Below are 18813 nucleotides of genomic sequence, written 5' to 3'. Positions count from 1 at the left end.
GCCCGCACCCCGCGCAGGAGGCGATGCCCGCCGCACGCCGGCACCGAGCGCGGTGCCCGGGAGCGCTGCCCGCCCGCGGCCGGCGCTCACCTGGAGGTGGCTGACGATGCAGTAGGGTTCGGGCTGGCGGAGGCCGCAGGTGGAGGAGGCGGAGAGGCGGGAGGCGCGGCCGATGAGCAGGTCGCCGGTGGCGGGGTAGCAGCTGCCTTCGGCGCAGCCATAGCTGTACTCGGGCTCCTGTGCTGCCGCGGGCCACAGCGCTGCGCGGCCGCGGAGGGAGAGAGGGGACAGAGGGTGAGACAGGGAAGCGGGAGCGGGCCGGGCTGGGTGCCCCGAGCCGCCCGGCGGGCGCTGCAGAGCGCGTCCAGCCCGCCGTGCCCCGACGGGGCCGCAGCGGAGCGGAGCGGGAGTTACCGAGGCAGCAGCAGAGGTACAGCGGGAGGCGGCCCATGGCGGATGGCGCGACGGGACGGGACGGGACGGGATGGGACGGGACGGGATGGGACAGAACGAGACGGGACGGGACGCGGCTGCCCCTCCACGCGCCGCTGAAAGCCGCTGCTCCTGCTGCTCCACGCAGGCGCCGCCGCTCCCGACCGCGGCCCCGCGCCGCCCGGTGCCCCCCGGCCCTCCTCCTCCTCCTCCTCCTCCGCCCCTCCGCATCCGCGGGGCTGGGCCGAGCCCCTCCCGCCCGGCCCCTCGCCCCGGGGCGGCCCGGCACTCAGCCGGAGCAGGGAGCGCAGCCGTCGAGGAAGGGTGGCTCAGTCGGGGTGTCAGGCACGGGGAGAGCGGGCTGGGGAGCTCCTGTCCCGGTATAGCCAGGGAGCCCGGAGAGAGGGACCGGGGACTCCAGCCCCCCGGCCGCAGGCTGTGCTCTTCCCGCTGCTCCCCTGCGTCAGGAGCGGGTGCTGGGCAGGGTGCGACAGTCGGATAGATTGGGGGAATCACTAATGGGATGCACTCCCTCCCTGTCCCTGTCGGTGGAGAAACAATGAGGGAATGGGGTTATTCACCTAATCCTGTCTTCTGCTGGTACTATGGATGGAGGGGCCCCTGTGAGGAAAGAATGGATGGATGGATGGATGGATGGATGGATGGATGGATGGATGGATGGACGGACGGACAGTGGTGATAAGGCCCAAAACCCAGCAAAGAAACAGAGTGTTGGCAACTGCACACAAGGTTCTGCCTGGTGCTGCAGTGCCAACACACGTGGCTCAGGAGTGCCGTTCCTGGGGATGGTGGCTGTGCTGCCATACATGGCCAGGTGTGGCCCTGGCACAGACAGAGATGCCCAACAAACTTAGGCCAGCCAGGCTGTGTTCCTTTTGCTGGGAACACATGGTGCTGTTGCCTTCACAGCGGCACTGGAGCATTCCAGCAAGGAATAAATGGCTGTGCTGGAGCTGCTCTGCACCCCAGCTTTCCACATCAGTTCCGTGGCCTCTGCTGAGGAGCATGGGAGCTTCATTGGCTTGTGGCAGTCTCCTTAGCATCCAGGGAAAAGGTTTACTGGTAAATAATCACCTAGAAGCCTGTATGAAAGATAGATGTAGCTGGGACAAATGCCTGGGTTTATATACCCAGCTTTTGCTTGTGCACGTGTAACACGTGTACTTGTATAAATCTTTACCAGGTACCAGTGCCCCTCAAGAACACTTTGCCCTCACTATTTGCAGTGCCAGAATGAAAACACACCATGGTCTGTCTGGCCCAGCAAACCCTGCCGAGGTAGGTAAATATGTTCATTCTCATTTTACAGATGGATAAGCAGAAACAGAGAGATACCAAGTGACTTGCCCTAAAGGTTAAACACCAAGTTTGAAACATAACCCAAGACTCTGGATTAAAGAACTTATGGAGCTGTTTCATTAAAGATATCCATGAAATTAAATCATTCTAAATGGACAGGGCAGGAATTGTAATATTCTAAACTTCTTCTTCAATGTTTCCTTCCAAATTCACAAAAGAAATTCAGTTTCATAATCCTGTTATATTTTTAAGCTTCAGTACAACAAACATTTTTGTCCTCCCACTAACAGAAAGTGTTTTACTTTGCTGCCCTAAGAGCCTCCTCTGGTCCATGGCAGATGGGCAGTGGCATCACCCCACACACAACTCTTTCATGGTCACTGGACTTTTTTCTGTCCCGTATTTTTTCAGCCAGGATTGAAGTTTTCTCCTTTTTTTTTTTTTTTTTTTTTTTTTTTTTTTTCCTGTTTTATAGCCTTGTAGAAGTCCTATCCTCCCCTATAGGCTCCTTTGTGCCTTGCCACAGAGAGCATGAAAACGTGCTTTGTTCCAGCCTGGGGGGGACCCTGCGACATCAGGGATTGAGCTGGAGCTTCAGCTGCAGACTGGGGTAGCCACCATCCCCCATAACTGTGCTGTTCTTTCACATGTAACCAAAACCACCACATTTGGTGTGTGAGTAATTAGGAACAGAGAACTTGTGTCCCTCCCTCTCTGCAGTGCTCATGACAAATAGTGAGTAGGAGTATTTTAATTTGATTCTTCAAATGATAAAAATTTGGTTTTGTGTCATGCCCCATCCTTGTGGTTGGTGAACCGCCTTTACAGCCCTGGAGTATCTGTGTTTGTGTGGGGTTGGAAGTCTTCTCAAAGAGCAAAATTTCAGAATTTGACCCCAGTGGGACCCACTTGATCACCCATTTTCTTAAAACACTGCAGTGGTTGAATGCCAGGTAGACAGAGCTGATGATATGATTTTGATTAAATGTATCTTTGATTATATGTCAGTTTGGTTGTGTTGTTTGCATTTTTCATTAATGCCATTGAAGTCAAAATGCTCTACAGCAAGAAACTTATTTAAATTCTTTTTCAATAAACAGTTTTCTGAAACCATTTCTGCCCACAAGAAAGAGGTCCAGGGGGAACTACAAATAAGTACTTTTTATCTGGAGACAGCATTTTCCCCACAAATTAACTTTGAAAAAACTTAAAAGTTTGAAAGCTTTTGCGTCACTTCCAATGGGAAATGCTGCACAGTTTTAAATCTCAGAAGTTGTCATAGGATGGATTTGGACTTCTGTGGCCTCTGGTCCCATTGGATCTGCTTCCTTTGTGTGTCTGAGCATGCCTGGAGGCAGGCAGGGGAGGTTAGGCTCTGGGCTGACTTTCTTGTTCCTGCTTCCGCTTTCCTTCCAGCGATTTCTGTTTTCCCCCCATGGATATTTATCCTCTCCAGGCCTGTGTAACCGCCTTGTGTTTACAGATTTCACATCCATGTAGCTTGTGGAAAGCCATGCAGCAATTCTCACAGTCAAAAGTGGATTTTAGGAGAAAGCTCTCTTTCAACTTTTTGCTTCAGATTTTCAGAATTCAGATTTTTAAAGCCATCAATGAAATAATTTTGGTTTATATGCAATTTGGAATTTCTGTCTAAGAGCTTCAGTTTACCTCTTCCAGGTGTAGTCTAGCAGAGATGCACTGAAACCTGCAGAAAAGCCTTCATTACCTGGAGACCCACATGTGAGCAGCTTGGTACATGCTCCAAGTAAAACAGAGATGTTTGATTTCATTATGCCAAAGTCAGTCTAAATACAATCATCTGTTTACAGCCTAGTAACTTAGAAAGAAGCCTCACACCTGATTTTTTTTAAGTGCTAAAATTCAGAAAATGCTAACTCACAAATTCCACGCATTCCTTCGTTCAGGTAGGAACCTTAGATTATATCAAGGTTATAATTCGATCCCATTATTTTCACAATAGAATGTGTGGCAGTGTAATGCATGTTGCACGTTGCCCTGGAGCACAGCTGGTTTGAGTTAGAGGAGTATCTCTGCGATCCCATCCGCCAGCAGCTCCCACCCAAGCCCCCAGCGCATACCAGCGCTGCTTGAGCTCTTGTAAACACAGGAGCTGATAACTCTGCAGCGTTTGTCTGCCTTGGATCCATAAGGGTTGTTTCACGGGTGCTGCTGGCCTGGGGAAATGTTGAGAGCCCTGGGTTCCCGCAGAGCATTCCTCGTTTTACAGACATGGTCTGGGCTGCATCCGAGCTCCGAAGCAGCACCGTGCTGAATGAAATCCCTCGCTGTGGGACAGCCCAGCCAGGAATGACTGGTTTTGACCGAGGAAAACCCATCATTAATCCGCTCTGCGTCCTGCAGGAGTATGTATACCAAGGGTGGGACTTTGAGGCGTAGCTCACTTCAGTCTTGTTAAAACTCTGGCATATCTATAACATTTGCTTAACCACAGATTCCTTCTTTATTTCTATTTTTAAAAAAGGTATTACAGCCTAAAATTTTGGCCACCTCGTGTGTTCTTGATGGCTAAGAGAAATGATGGCTACATTTTTTTTTTTTTTTAGCTTGATGGCTAAAAGTGAATCCTGATTTCTGTGAAGTGCTGCATTGTGGGAGAAGAGCTGGAGAAACTGGCTTCCAACATTTCTGACCCTTTAGACTCACTGCTTAAACCTCAGAGCTGGAGTTATACTCTAGTTGTTGGTTACATTAATGAAAAATGCGAGAATCCATAAGCATAATAAAAACGGGCACTGCAGGAGCGCCATTGCCAGAGGAAAGATTTTAAAGCTGCTTTCGGAGTTAAGCACCTGAGCACTGCCATCCAGTGGGCACTGGGAACCGGCCCTGCCGCCCCCCGCCACCGGCCCGGAGCGCTTCCAGCCGGCACAGCGGGACCCTCGCACCGCCAGGGGCTCCTGGAACAGGATCCCTGCTCCGCCTCGGCCAGGAGGGGCTGGAGCACTGGCGGTGCCTGGGGATGCTGCAGGAGCCCGCGGGGCTCCATCTGCATCGCCCCATCGAGTCCGGGCAGCCCTGGGCAGCGTCAGGGCACAGCCGCGTTTCTTAGGCAGAAGACACAGGGTGTTGGGAGTCTGTCTTTGAGACAATCCTTTTGCATTTCCAGCCCCCCCACCACAAGAAGCCCTAGATTGTGCACAGGAGTATATTGTAGAGCTCCTTCAAATACTATGCCTGGTTACTAAATCAGATTGTTTATTACAAGGTATTTCCTATTTCCATATAAACTCAACTAGACAAAAGAAGAAAAAGTAAAAAAGATAAAATTACATTATTCACTAGGCTACTTCAGATGTATTTCCCATGGCCTGTGCCAAGATGCTCAGGACATGGTAATCATGGTGATTTCAGCTTCATTTTACCTGATGGTCTGTTCAGATCCTAACTCTTGCATGTTGCATACTTGCTTTCCTGCTCCATGATTTCATTTTTAATGGCTATCACTTGTTCCTCTAGTTGTCTCAGTAGCTCTGCCTTATCTTGTTTGGTTTGGTTCAGTTCGTGAAGCTTCTTCTCCAAATCTGGAAGAGCAGAGACATGTAATGATGCTCACATTTGTTATGTAAGTAAAATCCAGGGATTAGCATCATTTTTTTTTCCCAGAAGTTTGAGAGTCAATAAGTCTATTTTGAATGGGGAATGTTATATACAACTGGAGGGCAAAGTCTGGCTTCTGGATAGCAAGAGGAGCCTGACAGCCTTGAAGAAATTAATTTCTCAGCATGTGCTTTAGTCCATCAGTCAGGATGGGGCAGAGCTCTTAAAGGACTTGGTTTAGATGGAAACACTCAGAGGAACAGTGTGTCCACTGATGTGTTTAAAGCCTAGACAATTTGGGTGTGATGGGCTTAGGTCTCCCTCCCTTGTGTAACTGTTTTCTGATGGCTCCTATGAAGCTACACCAATGTAAACATATTGGTAAAGAGTTAAATCCACAAGATTCACTGTTTCTAATATTCTTATCATCTGGGCATTTGGAGTGACTGGAATGATCTTAACACCTTTCCCCAAGCTATGCGCCCAAAATATTTATTTGGATCCTGTCCTGAAGAGTTTTTTCCCTGGGACAGAGTTTCTGCTTCAGTTTTTAATGTTACATGGTATTTTCTAATATTGAGCCTGGCAGGATCCTAGGCCTAAGGGTTCCTAGTGGAAATGCCCAGACCTTCACTAGGAGAATTCTTTTGCCTGTGTTAGTTTGCAGGGACATGAGATGTGCTCTTCCTTTTTGGTGACCCTCTAAGCCTGTGTGAGCAGCAGTGCTGGTACAGCCACAGCAGCTACAGTCTCCACTTCCCATGACTCCTCTGTCTGACGTGGCAACTTCAGTGCATGTCAGCTTTAGTCCCCACAAGCTGCTAATTGTACTTGCAGTGTCCTGCCATTGCTCAGAGATAATGTCAGAGTGGGATCAAGTGTGAACTGATGGAAAACAGCTGCCCTACAGCTCCACCTCACAAGCCCTCACCTGGCTGATGTGGGGAAAGACAGAGTGTAGAGGAAGGGTTGAATGTCCAAGTGCCCAAAGCAAGTGCATAAATCAGGGCCTTCAGCTAAATCTGCAGCCAGGTTTGATGCAGGTTTTGCCTAAAACTTTATGCAACTTTATAAACTGAAGAAAATAACTGCAAGTCCCTCTGTGGGCAGCTCTTAACCTTTGCTTTTAGCAATCTATTTAAGTCAGGAAAAGTACATAAGCCAATTCAACTGCTTTTAAAATTAGTATCTTCAGGCAGTGATTTACACCAGGTAAATTGTTTTAAATCTAATTTTGGGTAAACTTAGTGTGTAGTGTCTGTACCCTTGAATTCATGACTATCACAGTGCTTACCACTCACTGTGGAAGTGAGAGTATCACCTGTTATTCTTTTTATCTTCTTTTCAGTCTCTTCAGCCAGTTTTTCTGCTTCTTTTTTCAATCGCTTCACTTTGTCTAGTGTTACTTTAGGAGGTCCCTGGGTTTTTAGTTTTTCTTGAAGAATAGTGTATTTTCTTTTAACATCAGTAAATTCCTGTAACAAAATGCCATTACTTAAAGAGCATCTCATAATTAATCTGGTGTACAGAAAGTAGTTTTAATACTTTTTTTAACATCCTCTTTGAACCAAAGTTTAGATTTCTCATTCTCTTAAATATTAAAAAATATAATTTGTAGACATTGAAAAATGCTTTGCAAAATGCAGTAGAAATCAATTAAAACAAACTGCCAGTGGAATAGAGGAAAGGGCACAGATATAAAGAAAATATAATTTAAGATATTTTAGGTTTATGCTGGTTTTGCTTCTGTTGTAGGGCTTTTCTGTAAATTTCATTTAGCCATAAGGCTTAATTCAAATTTAATGAATTGTCTGTTGCAATGTTGGAGTTTTTACATTTCCAATTGCAGTTAAATTTACTGTCTAATCTGTTCTCTGCTGACCCAGGTTGCTGTTGAGACTGCAGTTTAGATTTTGCCTACCATTCTTGTAACTTGGAATTATGGCCATGTTCCAAGCTTGTGCTGTGGGTACTTGGTTCTTGTAATTTTAGCAAATTTCTAGCTGCATTTTCAAAACACTGAACTACTGGAAAGCACCAAGCCAACCAAAAACTCCAAGTAACTCCCACACCAATTTTCTCTGAAGGAGAACAGCACAGGATGAATTGTCAGGCTGCTTCCATCACTCATGTATTTTAATATCTGGTTTTGTGATTTGTTTGATTTGTTTTGTTGTGTTTATTGGTGCCCATGGTGACTACAAGTCTTATACACAGTGCAAGAAAAAACGTCATGAAGTAGCCAGAGAAATGTGTATGCTTTCTTTCATTCAAGCTAACACAAGCGTATGCCAGAAACCTTGAAATAAAACACAAATTCTTCTCAACCTGTGGCATTTTACACTGCATGGCACAAAGAAAATATTATGTATTGATGACAGCAGGGCAATGTTCTGAAGCAGAAATACTATTAAACATGGAGGACTTTTTTTTTTCCCTTAACATGTGACAGAGGGACTTACATTATCAACATTCTGGGCTTGCTTGTGAGCTGCTTCTGCTTCTGCTCTTGCCTTTGCAGCTTGATTCTTATTCATCAGCATTTTTGCCTGCCATGAAGCACTTTCATCTTCCATCTCAGTCTGTTTGGCTAACAAGTCATTTAGTTTATAATTTGTCTTGTTCACTTGGTTCTCAGCCTAAAACAGAGCAATTGAAGGCTGTGATTTCTTATGCAATGTCCATCCAGATTGCAGAGCATGGTAATGAGTGACTGGCAATGGATTAAGAGAGCCTTAAGCAGTATGGAATTGGTGTCATATCTGTGCCACATTCTGGTTTTATTTATTTATGTTAAGGAAACTTCAGAATTAAGTATCTCTTTCTAATAAATATAGCAAATAAATTAAAATATTTGCAGTAAGATACCTGAGAGATTTGTGCTCTGATGCCTCGTATCTCTTCGTTTAACTTTATGATGGTGTTTTTGGAGTGCCCTTGGGACTTGACAACATTTTTTAGTTTATTATTAATGGCATCCACTGGCAGAAGAGCTTTAGCTGCTTTGCTAAAATGGAAAAAAGGAAGTGTGTGTAGTATCATGGTGTGGTGAGCAAAGCAAGAACATGTTTCAAATGCACCCATGCTGACATGCAGGAATGTTTCCTCAAGTCCAACAACAACCATTAAAATTGTGGTGAACTGATAAAGCAAAACTCCAGAAAAGGACTTTGTGGGGGAGCACCTGAGTTGCTGTACTCAGGGTGAGGTTGGGTGCTGCTGGCTGCCTTGTAGTGCACTGCTAGTAGGGAAGACTCATGGGTGAACATGTTTTTTCTCTTGTTGGATCTTTCTCACCCTTATTCAAACCACCCAGTGAGCCAGTTGTAATGCTCCACCAGTCCAAGGTGGAATTCAGTAGCTGTTTTGGCCTCTCTATCTCAGCAGGCAGAGGAGCCAAGAGCTGTCAGGATCTGCTTCCCTTCAGCTCGTTGGCTCCTGCAGCCTGAGCAGCAATGGCTCCTTCCTGCTGGAGAGGCCCTGTGGGAAAAGCAAGGTGAAATCTCCACCTGGACTCTTCTCCCAGTGTTACTGGGATACTGCCAGAGGTATGGAGCAGATCTACTGTGCACAGTACCATTCCAGCTGGAGCTTTCACACCAGTATAGAAAACTCAACTTACTCAGCCTCTTGTGCCTCCACCAGCAGTGTCTGTGCATCCTCCCTTTTTATGTTTCTCTTATTATTCAGTTTGTACTTCTCACAGTGGTTCATAATGCTTTGGAGTTTGCCAAGCATGTCTGTGAGCTCTTGTGGAGTCAGGGGAAGGTTTATTTGCAAAACATAATTTGCCACTTTCTCAATGTCTTCTGGAGGTGCACTCTCATCTGCAACAGAAATGGAGCTGAGAGGATCCTGAGGTAGCTCTTTCCTCCCGTAAATGGTTATTATGGCTGCCTACCTTTTGAGTAATGTGGAAGAATAAAGCTGACAGGCATAGCAAGGGGGTAAGAGAATTATCTCCAACATTTTGTAATTTAATATTATGCTTTCAGGTACTGCTGTTAGTGTTGTCAAAACTGGCTGAAATGATGATTTGAACCCACTTTGAACTGAGTTATTAAAATTCTAATGGAGGACAGAGCCCATGGAGGGTTTTAAATCAGTGCCCAGCACAGCTAGATGTGTCAGAGCCCATTTCTCCCCTGGCCCACAGATCAAAGAGGTGCTGGCAAGGCTGGGGTGTGAATGGAGATTTCCAAGCTGGTCAGTGGGTGTAATCCCTTCCCTGGAGTTGCCACAATATTGAAAAACTGGTTCCTTTGCTGGTTAATGAGAAAGGCTAAGCTGCAGAGGGAACCTAGGTCAGACTTGCATAGAATGGCAATAGAGAAAAACATATTTTGACAATTCCCATTACAAATGAGCTTGTCCTAGCCCTTTGCTAAGAAGCAGAGGCACACACAGTTAGAGTGGTCAATGCCTTGAGAAGTCACATCACCAGTTTTGTTTTCTGCTCACTTCCATTTATAGACAAGAACTTGTGTGATAAAGCAGTCGAGCTGTATTAAATGCATTAAATGGCTGTGTTAACCTCCAGAGTAAGTCAGCAAGAATTAAATAGAAGACATTTAGTGTGCAAACAGTAGTGCATTCCTGAGAGCTATTTCCTGTAGAAATATATTCATCCAAAATCTCCATTCACATCAGTGTCAAGTACAGCAAATTTAATGTAACTGTATCCTTCTCAGCTGGTCGTGTTCTTAAACTTCAATCAACAAAAAAAGATTCAAAAAACTTATTTTATAACTGCTAATAAATGTTTTATGTCTACTAAGAAACATAGAAGAAGAGTGAAGGAAGGGATTTTCAGTGGCTATCAGTAAAAATCTGAGACTCATAATGAATTAAATGGACCTAAATCTTCCAATTCAGTAAAATAATATAAATTTTTCTGTACAAAAGAAGTCCTCTGTCCTCTGCCCTTGCTCCCATTTGGACACAGAGATATGAATGCAGAAAGACTGCAGTGCACAGAAATTTATGAGACCAGCTATGTTGAAGATTAAAGAAAATCCTGCCACGTTTGAACCCTCTGATGTGCATCTCGTAAAAAAAATGTAGGATGTTCCCTACATCATTTTCCTGCATGGTGGTTTTGTTTTGTTTTTTATGAAAGCTGTGAAGTTCTACCAGAACCCTTTGATTCCTCGAGTTACAGCTTTATGGAGACTATGGAGTGGGATGTGTCCTAGTTCCCACGCTCCCTACTGAGAACCTCTATTTATGGGCCTGGAAGAAGGGGGTGGAATAACAATTTGAGGATGCATTGGACATGGCTGGCCATTATATATTGTAGGAAATTGTTTTAGTAGTTCTTACTCATATAAACCAGGAACAGAGGGAGTTACTTCAAATTAAACACAGTAATAAAAGAACATAACAGATATATTAAAATTGATGCAAAGTACTGTCACCTGGTAGAAAGAAGCACTAGAAAAAAAGGGATTGAAGAAGTTTTTCACAGCTCAGGAGCTAGATGAGAAATTTCATGCATACACAGCTAGATCATCTTCTGACTGTCTATTATGCTGTATTATATTGGAATATATTTATGAAAAATGAATAAAAAAGAACACTGTATATTTACCTAACAAGAAGTCTTTCACTTTTTGGATGTACTCCTTAGCAATCTCTCCATCAACTTTAATTTCATTCAAAGCCATCTCCAGTTGCCCATTAAATCGTGAGCCTTTCAGTTTGCTCTCTTCTGCCATTTTTCTAATGCTTTCAATCTGGAAATATTATTAGAAACATCAGTGCCATTTTCTGGAGGTTATCTGTCATTGCTTTGCAAACTGGGCTCTGACAAAGGTAATGTTGATCTAAGCCTCATCTGAAATCACTTGATGTGGCTTTGAAAAGCAGTAGAAAGACCCCTTTGGGGTACTCCAGAAGCTGCTACATCTTGGTCTTCATCTGGCCTCAGAAAAAGCCTAAATCAAGCATTTTTTTCTCTCTGCAACCACTGCTAAACCACAGCCCCCTTCTGTTTCTAAAGTAGAATACTGACAGTTATTGCAGTACTGTAGGTTGTCAGTGATCAGATTCAGATCTGACTACAGAAAATGTAATTTCATTTGTCATTTCATATTGGATTTGCTGTAAAAAAACACTTAAATAGGACACAAGGAAGATAGAGTTCAGGGTTTGTCTTTAAAAGTTACATTTAGACACTAAATTAGTATTCTTGTTAATTTACAGGAGAACTTTAATTATCAAATTCCAACAGTATTTTATTTTGGTAGGGGCTTTGCCTTCGAGAATGGCTCAGGTACACCTCTGGTCTGCAGAGGGAATAGATTTGGTCTTTCCCCACGTAACGAGGAAAATGCTGATGTTTTTATTTCTGGGCTGTGTCAAAATCGCTCACTCGTTATCAGGGGCGCTGAGCTTGTGGGACCGGGGGCGGGTCCCGCGGGTCCCTCGGCTGCGGCTCCCCGTGCCCCGGGGCCGTGGCTGGGATGCTCTGTCCAGTCATTTTAAAAACAGGACACGGATGCCCAGGCATCCTGCAGGGACAGGACAAAGCCACAGCAGAACGTAATTTCTGCTGGAAATTGTGTTTTGCCTATAAGTAACAGGCATCATCTCTGACAGTTAATAAGAATAATCTCCTTACTGGTGCTTTGGGATTTGTGTTTTGTTTCCTTGGCATATGTTGCATTGGTCACACTTTGCTTAAATTACTTTTCACTGCTACTGTGCAGTGTAGTTGACTAATTGATGCCCTCCTAAACATTACTGGGGGCAGAATAGCTTCATCTTGAAATTATTTTCAAGATTAATTTATTGGCAAACATGAGTAGCATGAAGATATATAAATAAAGTTTAACACCATGCACAGCAGTAATCCCATTGCAATAAGCATGTCAGGCTACTAACAAATGGTGCCATTTGAATCTTTCCCAGTAAAAATATAAACAATTCTAGCCTGAAACCTCCAACTTGGACACTGGGCACCATGACTTTTGAAATCTTAGCAGCTGTGAGGAAGAAGATCTAAATAAAGCCATTCTCTTGGTGGGGCTGGCACATGGTACTGAATCATGATAGGTTTGTGATGTTGGGACAGAGCCTATCACTATGTCACTGCTCTTTGTCCAAAGAGCAGTTGAGTTTTTGTAGATTTGTGACCTCCCAAATCTCATCCTCCATCCATTTCACTGAACAAATGTAGGTTAGATACACAGCACCTGATTCTCAGGTTTCTGTAGCTGAGTAGTCAAGTTATTTAGCAACACAGCAGTCTCCTCAGCTTTCCTGAAGGCCTCAGAGGAGAGAGGAAGAGCTCCAGTGCAGCCTGGGCCACCACACTGCCTTAGTCCATGACTGTCTTGGCACAAAGCTCCCCCACAGGCTGCTGTGGCACATGGCTGGTCTCCTGGAACACCACAGATCTGCAATAAGGAAGATGCTTATGTCAGAACTCCTCTGGGGCCTGAGGTACATTCCTGAGAGAAGGAAGATGTTTGACATGATATGAACATTGAATATAGGATGGGACACAGCTTCTGGTCTTTATAAAGATGGGTATGACTGCCAGTTACAAGTCCCCCTCCCCTGATTTGAAGGATGCAGTAGCAGCCCATGGCTCTGAGCATCCTTGCATGAGCCATTTGTTAGGCTCCATGTTTGCCCTAAGACCCTTGCTTCACTCTTCATTAGCAAAAGGGCTGAAACCATTCCCTAACTTTATCCAGACCATGGGTCAATGGCTTCTTCTAAAGGAGCCAGGTAACCTCTAACAGAGCAAAGTGCCATGTCTCATGCCCCAGTTATTTTAACACAGATAAGGAACCTAAAGGCTTAGGTAGATGATGTCTTCCAGATTTGTTATTAATTGGTACTATCAGGTATTTACTGCTGCCCTGCAGACCTTTTTTCCCAGAGGTTACACAAAGGATATGTAAGCACTCCCCATCCACTCCAGGACAAAGTCACTCTGCTTAGTTTAACTTACTCATTGAGGAAGTTTGTGTTATTCCTTCTGAAATTACTCTGATATCCTCTTGAGACTAGAGAGTGCTTAAACAGTTCTTTGTGCTGGGATCAATGGCTTCCAGGTTGGAAATAAGTACAGCTGAGAAGTGCAGCTGTTTTTGATGTGATTGCATGGCTGTGGCAAGAAAGTGCCATTTTCTAGACTTAAAAATGCATGTAAGCACCCTTTTAAAATAAAACCTACTGCAACATCAAAAAAAAAAAGAGAGAATTTTTTTGGGTTATGGAGCTTTTTTTTCAGCTTTCATTAAAAATCCACAGTGCCTACCTTTTCATTCAAGTTTTGGATGCCAGGGCTTTTGATCTTTCTGAGCTGTTGCAGCACATTGCTTGCATTTAAGACCTGATGGTCCAACATAGTGAGAGCTTTGTTCCTGGTGTCCTCTGAGTGTCTCACAATAGGGGTTGTCCCCCTGGTCTTCTGTTCTGCCAGCAGTGATACTTCAGAGTGTTTCCTAATGCTGCTGAGGGCCTCTGTACCAACAGAAATAGGGTTTAGCACCAACTGCTGTTGGTTGCATTCAGTTTGTGCATTTAGTTGAATTCTGGACAATTGCTGAGTAACAGGTGATTCACTGGTGTTTGATTTGGGACAGCAGGGAAGGACAGGAATTGTCATTTCCTCAGCCAAGCTTTTTAATTCTCTAGTTATCCAGTTGCCAAATAGAAATAGTTATCAATGGTCATAAAACCTGCTAAACTAGATGAAAATATGGTGGATCCTATGTCATCCATAGGATGCCAAAGGTGTTTGAGAAAGCAATAGAATAGACAAAACTCTGAAGGAGATCCCATTATTGACACTAACTGCTGCTGATCTGCATTCATCAGTAGCTCATCATTACTGCCATTGTTGATTGGCTAAAAGCTCCTGACATTTAGTATGTTTTAGGCAGGAAAACTGTTTCTGCCAGTTGTCATGAAATTATCAGCTCCCTGATTGTGAAGTCAGGAAAGCATGTGTCCTTTCTGTTCAGCACAGCACCCAAGAGTAAGTGGTCTGCTAGACTGAGACCAAAATTTACATTACAATATGAGAGCTTTTGGTCTTTGGAAAATCCAGCTTCAGGACTGATGCATTAAAAAAAAGCACTTCCACTATAAGCACATAGGCCAGGTAAAAAATACTTTCTGGCAAGAGTCTTACTTGGTCAGTGAAAGCTTTGCCTTAAGTTGGCTTAAAATGGTTGGAGAATATTACATTTTTGCAGATTAATAGCCTGAGAAAAGGACTCAGGTCTCTTGGTACACACATGATTTAAAGCTGTTCCTGCTGCTGTCGAGGTTTCCCAGATCTCCAGAGAGCCCAGATTTGTCCCCACATTCCTAGGCAGAAATATGTCCAGAGCCAGAACTGATGTGTCAGCAGTGAAAAAGCATTAGAGGTCTCTGAATAACTTCTCTCTTTGTGCTGGTAACTGACTCAGTTACTAGTTGAAGTCAAAGACAGGACACCCTAGTTCTGTGTGCTTTGATTCAGACTCTAAAGCCCTTGGCTTTGATTGAAGCTGAACCATGTTTAGTTATGTGGAACCAGGACTATTTATTTATCTTGCAATTCTTGGAAACAATATACAGTTTAAAGTTAGTTCTTAATACAAAATACCTGGCAAGAGACTGCTGTAACTCCTCATCTAGGACACAGACTTTTTTCCATGCAACAATTTCATTGCAGGAATATTTCACAGTGGTTCAGCTCTCCATTAAGAGGCTTAAGTGCATTTTCCACATTTGGTTTTTGATGGAGCTGTAGAGATTCTGAGTTCCCTTACATTAAACACAGTGTCTTAGCCTAGGCTTGATTTACAGCCTAGGAAGCTTCTCTCATTGCATTACTGTACCTCAGTGGCTGCAAAGCCAGGGGCCAATGCTGGAGAGCCATAATTAATGAGATCTCATATACTGCAAATATTATTTTAAGGACACTTGTGTCTTGGTTTTTCCAATGGTTTTAATTTATCATTAGATACTGATGTTTCCAGGTCATCTAGCTGAATATATGCCTGTGAGGAAGACTGACTCCTGATCCTCTGCAGACACAGAGGCAGGAGCTCATTCTCAATGTGTGTCTAAGGCACAAGTGCCAGATGTGCCTCAGATGGTGTATGTGGCCATATCCTGCTCTACCTCAGCAGAAAGGAGAGGAAAAGCAGACAGAGCCATGTATAGGATATGCTGCTGGTCAGAAAGGAAGATGGAGAGAGGAGCCAGTCTCTCTACTGGGTATCAGAAAAGCTGGTTATCTTGAGGGAAATGTTACTTTTGTGCTATTATATGCTTGGTAGCAGAACCGATGAATATTTGTGGCCTTGATAGGAAATTCATCTTAAATTCAAGGTTTTCCCCTCCCCACACTCCCATGTGCTTTTTATAGAGCTGTTTATCTGTCTCCAGAGGCCAAAAGATGAAGTGGGTTTGGAATGTGACCAGAGAGCACCACAGATGCCTCAGCTCTGTGTCCACTGACCTCCCTGGGATTTATTGTTTCTTTGCCTTTCTGCCTTTCCCAGCCTGTGCAAGGCTCAGTTGATTTGAGAAGCAGAGCCTGGGAGAGCTGTGCTGGCTGATTGCAGAGGGACCTGAGCTGAGGAGCTGCCCCAGGGGGCTGCCAAGTACAACAGGGCACGGGAGCCCTAAATCTTAGTTAATCCCTCTTTTCCCTTTTTCCATTCCCTCCACTTTGCATTTTGTTGACTTTTCCTTCTTTTTTATCTTATTTTTCTTTCTTTTTTCTTAAAACAAAAACAAACAAACAAAAAAAACTTGACTGGGCCAAGTCTTTCTTGCCTGAATGAAACACAGAGGAACTGTAAGGAGTGCATTGCTTGTAGCTTGTGTCTTCTGTGCTAAGTCCTTATCTTCTGGGGGTTCATGTCTTGGCAGCCATCTCTTTGGAGAGGATTCTGCTGACCATCTCCTGCCATTGTGGGTGGTCTAGCACCTGTACTAGATTCCTGCCTGATGCATCCCCATTTTTCTCCAGAAACCAGTGTGGGACACCATCATTAGAGCTATTAGCAGCTGATAGAGACTATACTTAACTCAAGCATAGAGTGTGTAATTCTTTCAAAAATGCCAAGGAGTTCAGTTCTGCTTTCATATTTTTTGATGATGGAGTGCTACTTGTCTCAAAGAGCTACAAGTATTTTCCCGTGGGAACACTCAGAAGCTGCACTATGAGACTATGCTTTGATTAAGTCATTCCTGTACAAGCTACTTTAAGTATTTCTATGAGCAAGAGGAGTCAAACATGGGGGGCAATCCTTTGCTGTTCTACTGCATGTGAGTCTGTTCTGTGAAACTGAGTTTCTTTTATATCCTGGTGTAAGCGTTTAGATTTGAGACTTCTGACTGATGTGACCCTGGCATATGCATCTGAGATTTGGGATTCTTAAAAATCACAGCATTTTAAAAGAGAATTTGGAAAGTCGGTATAAAATGTTGTCAGTGTCAGCATTGTTGTGCTACCATAGGAAGCTAAAATTTAGGGATTGTTGAAATGGTGTATGGTTTAATGATGAGAAAACCTTCCAAAATTTTGGGAAAATATCCACACATTTTAATTCATTGCTGGCTTACCTTTGAAGCTCAAGTACTGAAAACTTCGATGTAGATGTATTTTGTGTTGAAGAAGTTCAAACACTAGGTCAGCTTCTTCTCCAATATCTTCTATGTTCTTGTTAAGGTCAGGAAACTCAAAGGGCAAACTGTGAAGGGAATCCATCTGTGCAATTTTTTGTCTGAAGGGGAGAAGACAGTTAAGCAGAAGTCAGACCAGATTGTTTTTAAACTAAAATTGAGTTACACAGTATTTTAGAGGGCAAAAGATGCATTTATAAATATGCAGAAACATTTACTTGCATGGCTTATTTAGAAAACCCTTAGTATGAACTGGAGAATTCCACAATTTAAGTATATGACTGTATGGATTAGGCATATATTAAGGATTGTTTTGTTCAGAGATCTATTGAAAACAGTAGACCAGCATGTGCTGATCCAAAGTGGGACTTGACATGTAGGAACGGCTGGTGGAGGCTGGGGGAAGACAGTTTCTCAGCTAATGGATGTTTTCAGGAGCAACCTAGCCCTTACTGAAGGTAGCCCTTAAAATCCCTGATGGCTGCAAGGGCCTCCAGTGAAAGGACAGGATGTCTCAAAATGCGTTCAGTTTCAGAAATGGCATCTTCGAAGGCTTTGAAGCGCATGTCACAGCTGGGCATTCGTCCTCCTTTATCTTCCAGCTTTGCTGCAAACCTCATTAACCCCTGCACGGTCTGAGCAAGGGCAGCAATCTCAGTGTCCCACTGATCAAAGCAAAGGTGGCACCGGTGGCAGGAGGGAAAGTCCTTGTGGAAGCCGCGGCTGCAGTGGTGGCAGAGCCGGCCGCTGACTCCGGCGCGGCAGTTACACGCGCCCGTGGCTGCGTCGCACGCGGGCTGCCGGGTCCCCTCCAGGTTACACTCACACGCTGCAAGAAAGGAGCAGCAGGTTACACCCAGTTGTTCCTTTTCTGAGAGATTAATGCATGAAAAAGGCACATTTCATGATAAGAAAAGCAAACCAGTGTTTGAGTTAGAGCAAGGTGGACTGCACAGTAGTGGCTCTTCTTCATCTCTGACTTCCATCTTAACCATTGAAATAACAATATAGATAAACAATATAAACACTTGTCCATCTCATACACACAAACATATGAAAGACTGTTTCTCTACGTGCACACCCTGTCTCCCCTGTGAATATAAAAGGTTAATATTAATGTTGAGGCAGTTTCTAAGCCAGTTGTCCCACTTTATAATACTTACAAATGCAATGCAGCTGGGGGTTGCCAAAGTAGTTTTCCTCACATTCATTACAGCATCTTCCACTGTAACCTGGCTTACATGGACACTGGCCTGTAAGCTGTAAAGACAGTTAGGATTGAATAACTTCCAGCAGAGCCACAGGGCTGGATATACATTATATATTTCAGCTGTACAAGACCTGCAGCAATACTACTTGCCCAATCTTTGAACACCATAATTTACCCACCATTGGCCCAACTTTCCTATCTTCCTCCTGAAGGTCCTGAAAACAAAACACACCCTAAGAAATGGCTTTACTTTACTAATGTCAGAGTTTCTGTCTGATCCAGTCTGCTGATGCCTGTTTGAGAACTCATCCTCTGACTATGATCTGAGAGGATTATTTTCCTTTGCAAAACAGACTTATTTTTTATTTTTGCTGGATCTAAGTACTCATCTTAACATTTCAATTTTAGACTACACAATATATCAATTGTAAGTGAAAACCTTGAGGATATATTACGCACGTTGCCCTAGAAAAATTATCTTGTAATTCAGCTATTAAATGAGACTCCAGAGAATTACAACTTTGATAATTGCTAGTAGTTTTTTGAGGTCAAGAACTAAATTTGCTAAAAAAAATAATAAATCTAGTGAATAAACTGGAACAAACAGAGAGCACATTTTAACAAAAATG

At 43.8% G+C, this 18813-nt stretch overlaps 2 protein-coding genes and 1 long non-coding RNA gene across 3 annotated transcripts in view; 1 reads left to right on the top strand and 2 right to left on the bottom strand.

Moving 5' to 3' along the window:
- The window catches only part of LAMB1 (laminin subunit beta 1), a 42536-nt gene extending 41913 nt beyond the window's left edge, over positions 1–623 (bottom strand). The window contains exons 1-2 of the mRNA XM_079304577.1: positions 415–623; positions 91–260 (exon numbers count right to left, since the gene is read on the bottom strand). Coding sequence (XP_079160703.1) covers positions 91–260; positions 415–451 — 207 coding nt within the window. The 5' untranslated portion in view covers positions 452–623. The remainder of the gene's footprint in view (positions 1–90; positions 261–414) is intronic.
- Positions 160–4309, top strand: LOC306801486. The gene is made up of 4 exons (XR_013774101.1): positions 160–294; positions 1637–1731; positions 2228–4136; positions 4256–4309. It is a non-coding gene; the product is annotated as an uncharacterized lncRNA (long non-coding RNA).
- A 583-nt stretch (positions 4310–4892) lies between these two features.
- The window catches only part of LAMB4 (laminin subunit beta 4), a gene marked incomplete at its 5' end in the record, with an annotated part of 39354 nt that continues 25433 nt past the window's right edge, over positions 4893–18813 (bottom strand). Inside the window, 11 exon segments of the mRNA XM_079304605.1 lie at positions 4893–5315; positions 6653–6806; positions 7794–7970; positions 8200–8338; positions 8954–9158; positions 10922–11066; positions 12528–12731; positions 13604–13809; positions 16915–17075; positions 17428–17803; positions 18138–18234. Coding sequence (XP_079160731.1) covers positions 5176–5315; positions 6653–6806; positions 7794–7970; positions 8200–8338; positions 8954–9158; positions 10922–11066; positions 12528–12731; positions 13604–13809; positions 16915–17075; positions 17428–17803; positions 18138–18234 — 2004 coding nt within the window. The 3' untranslated portion in view covers positions 4893–5175.

The sequence above is a fragment of the Erithacus rubecula genome, assembly GCF_903797595.1.
Source record: "Erithacus rubecula genome assembly, chromosome: 4".
Taxonomy (NCBI): Eukaryota; Metazoa; Chordata; class Aves; order Passeriformes; family Muscicapidae; genus Erithacus; species Erithacus rubecula.
The sequence above is the reverse complement of the archived record's forward strand: the minus strand, read 5'-3'. Positions and strand labels throughout refer to the sequence as shown.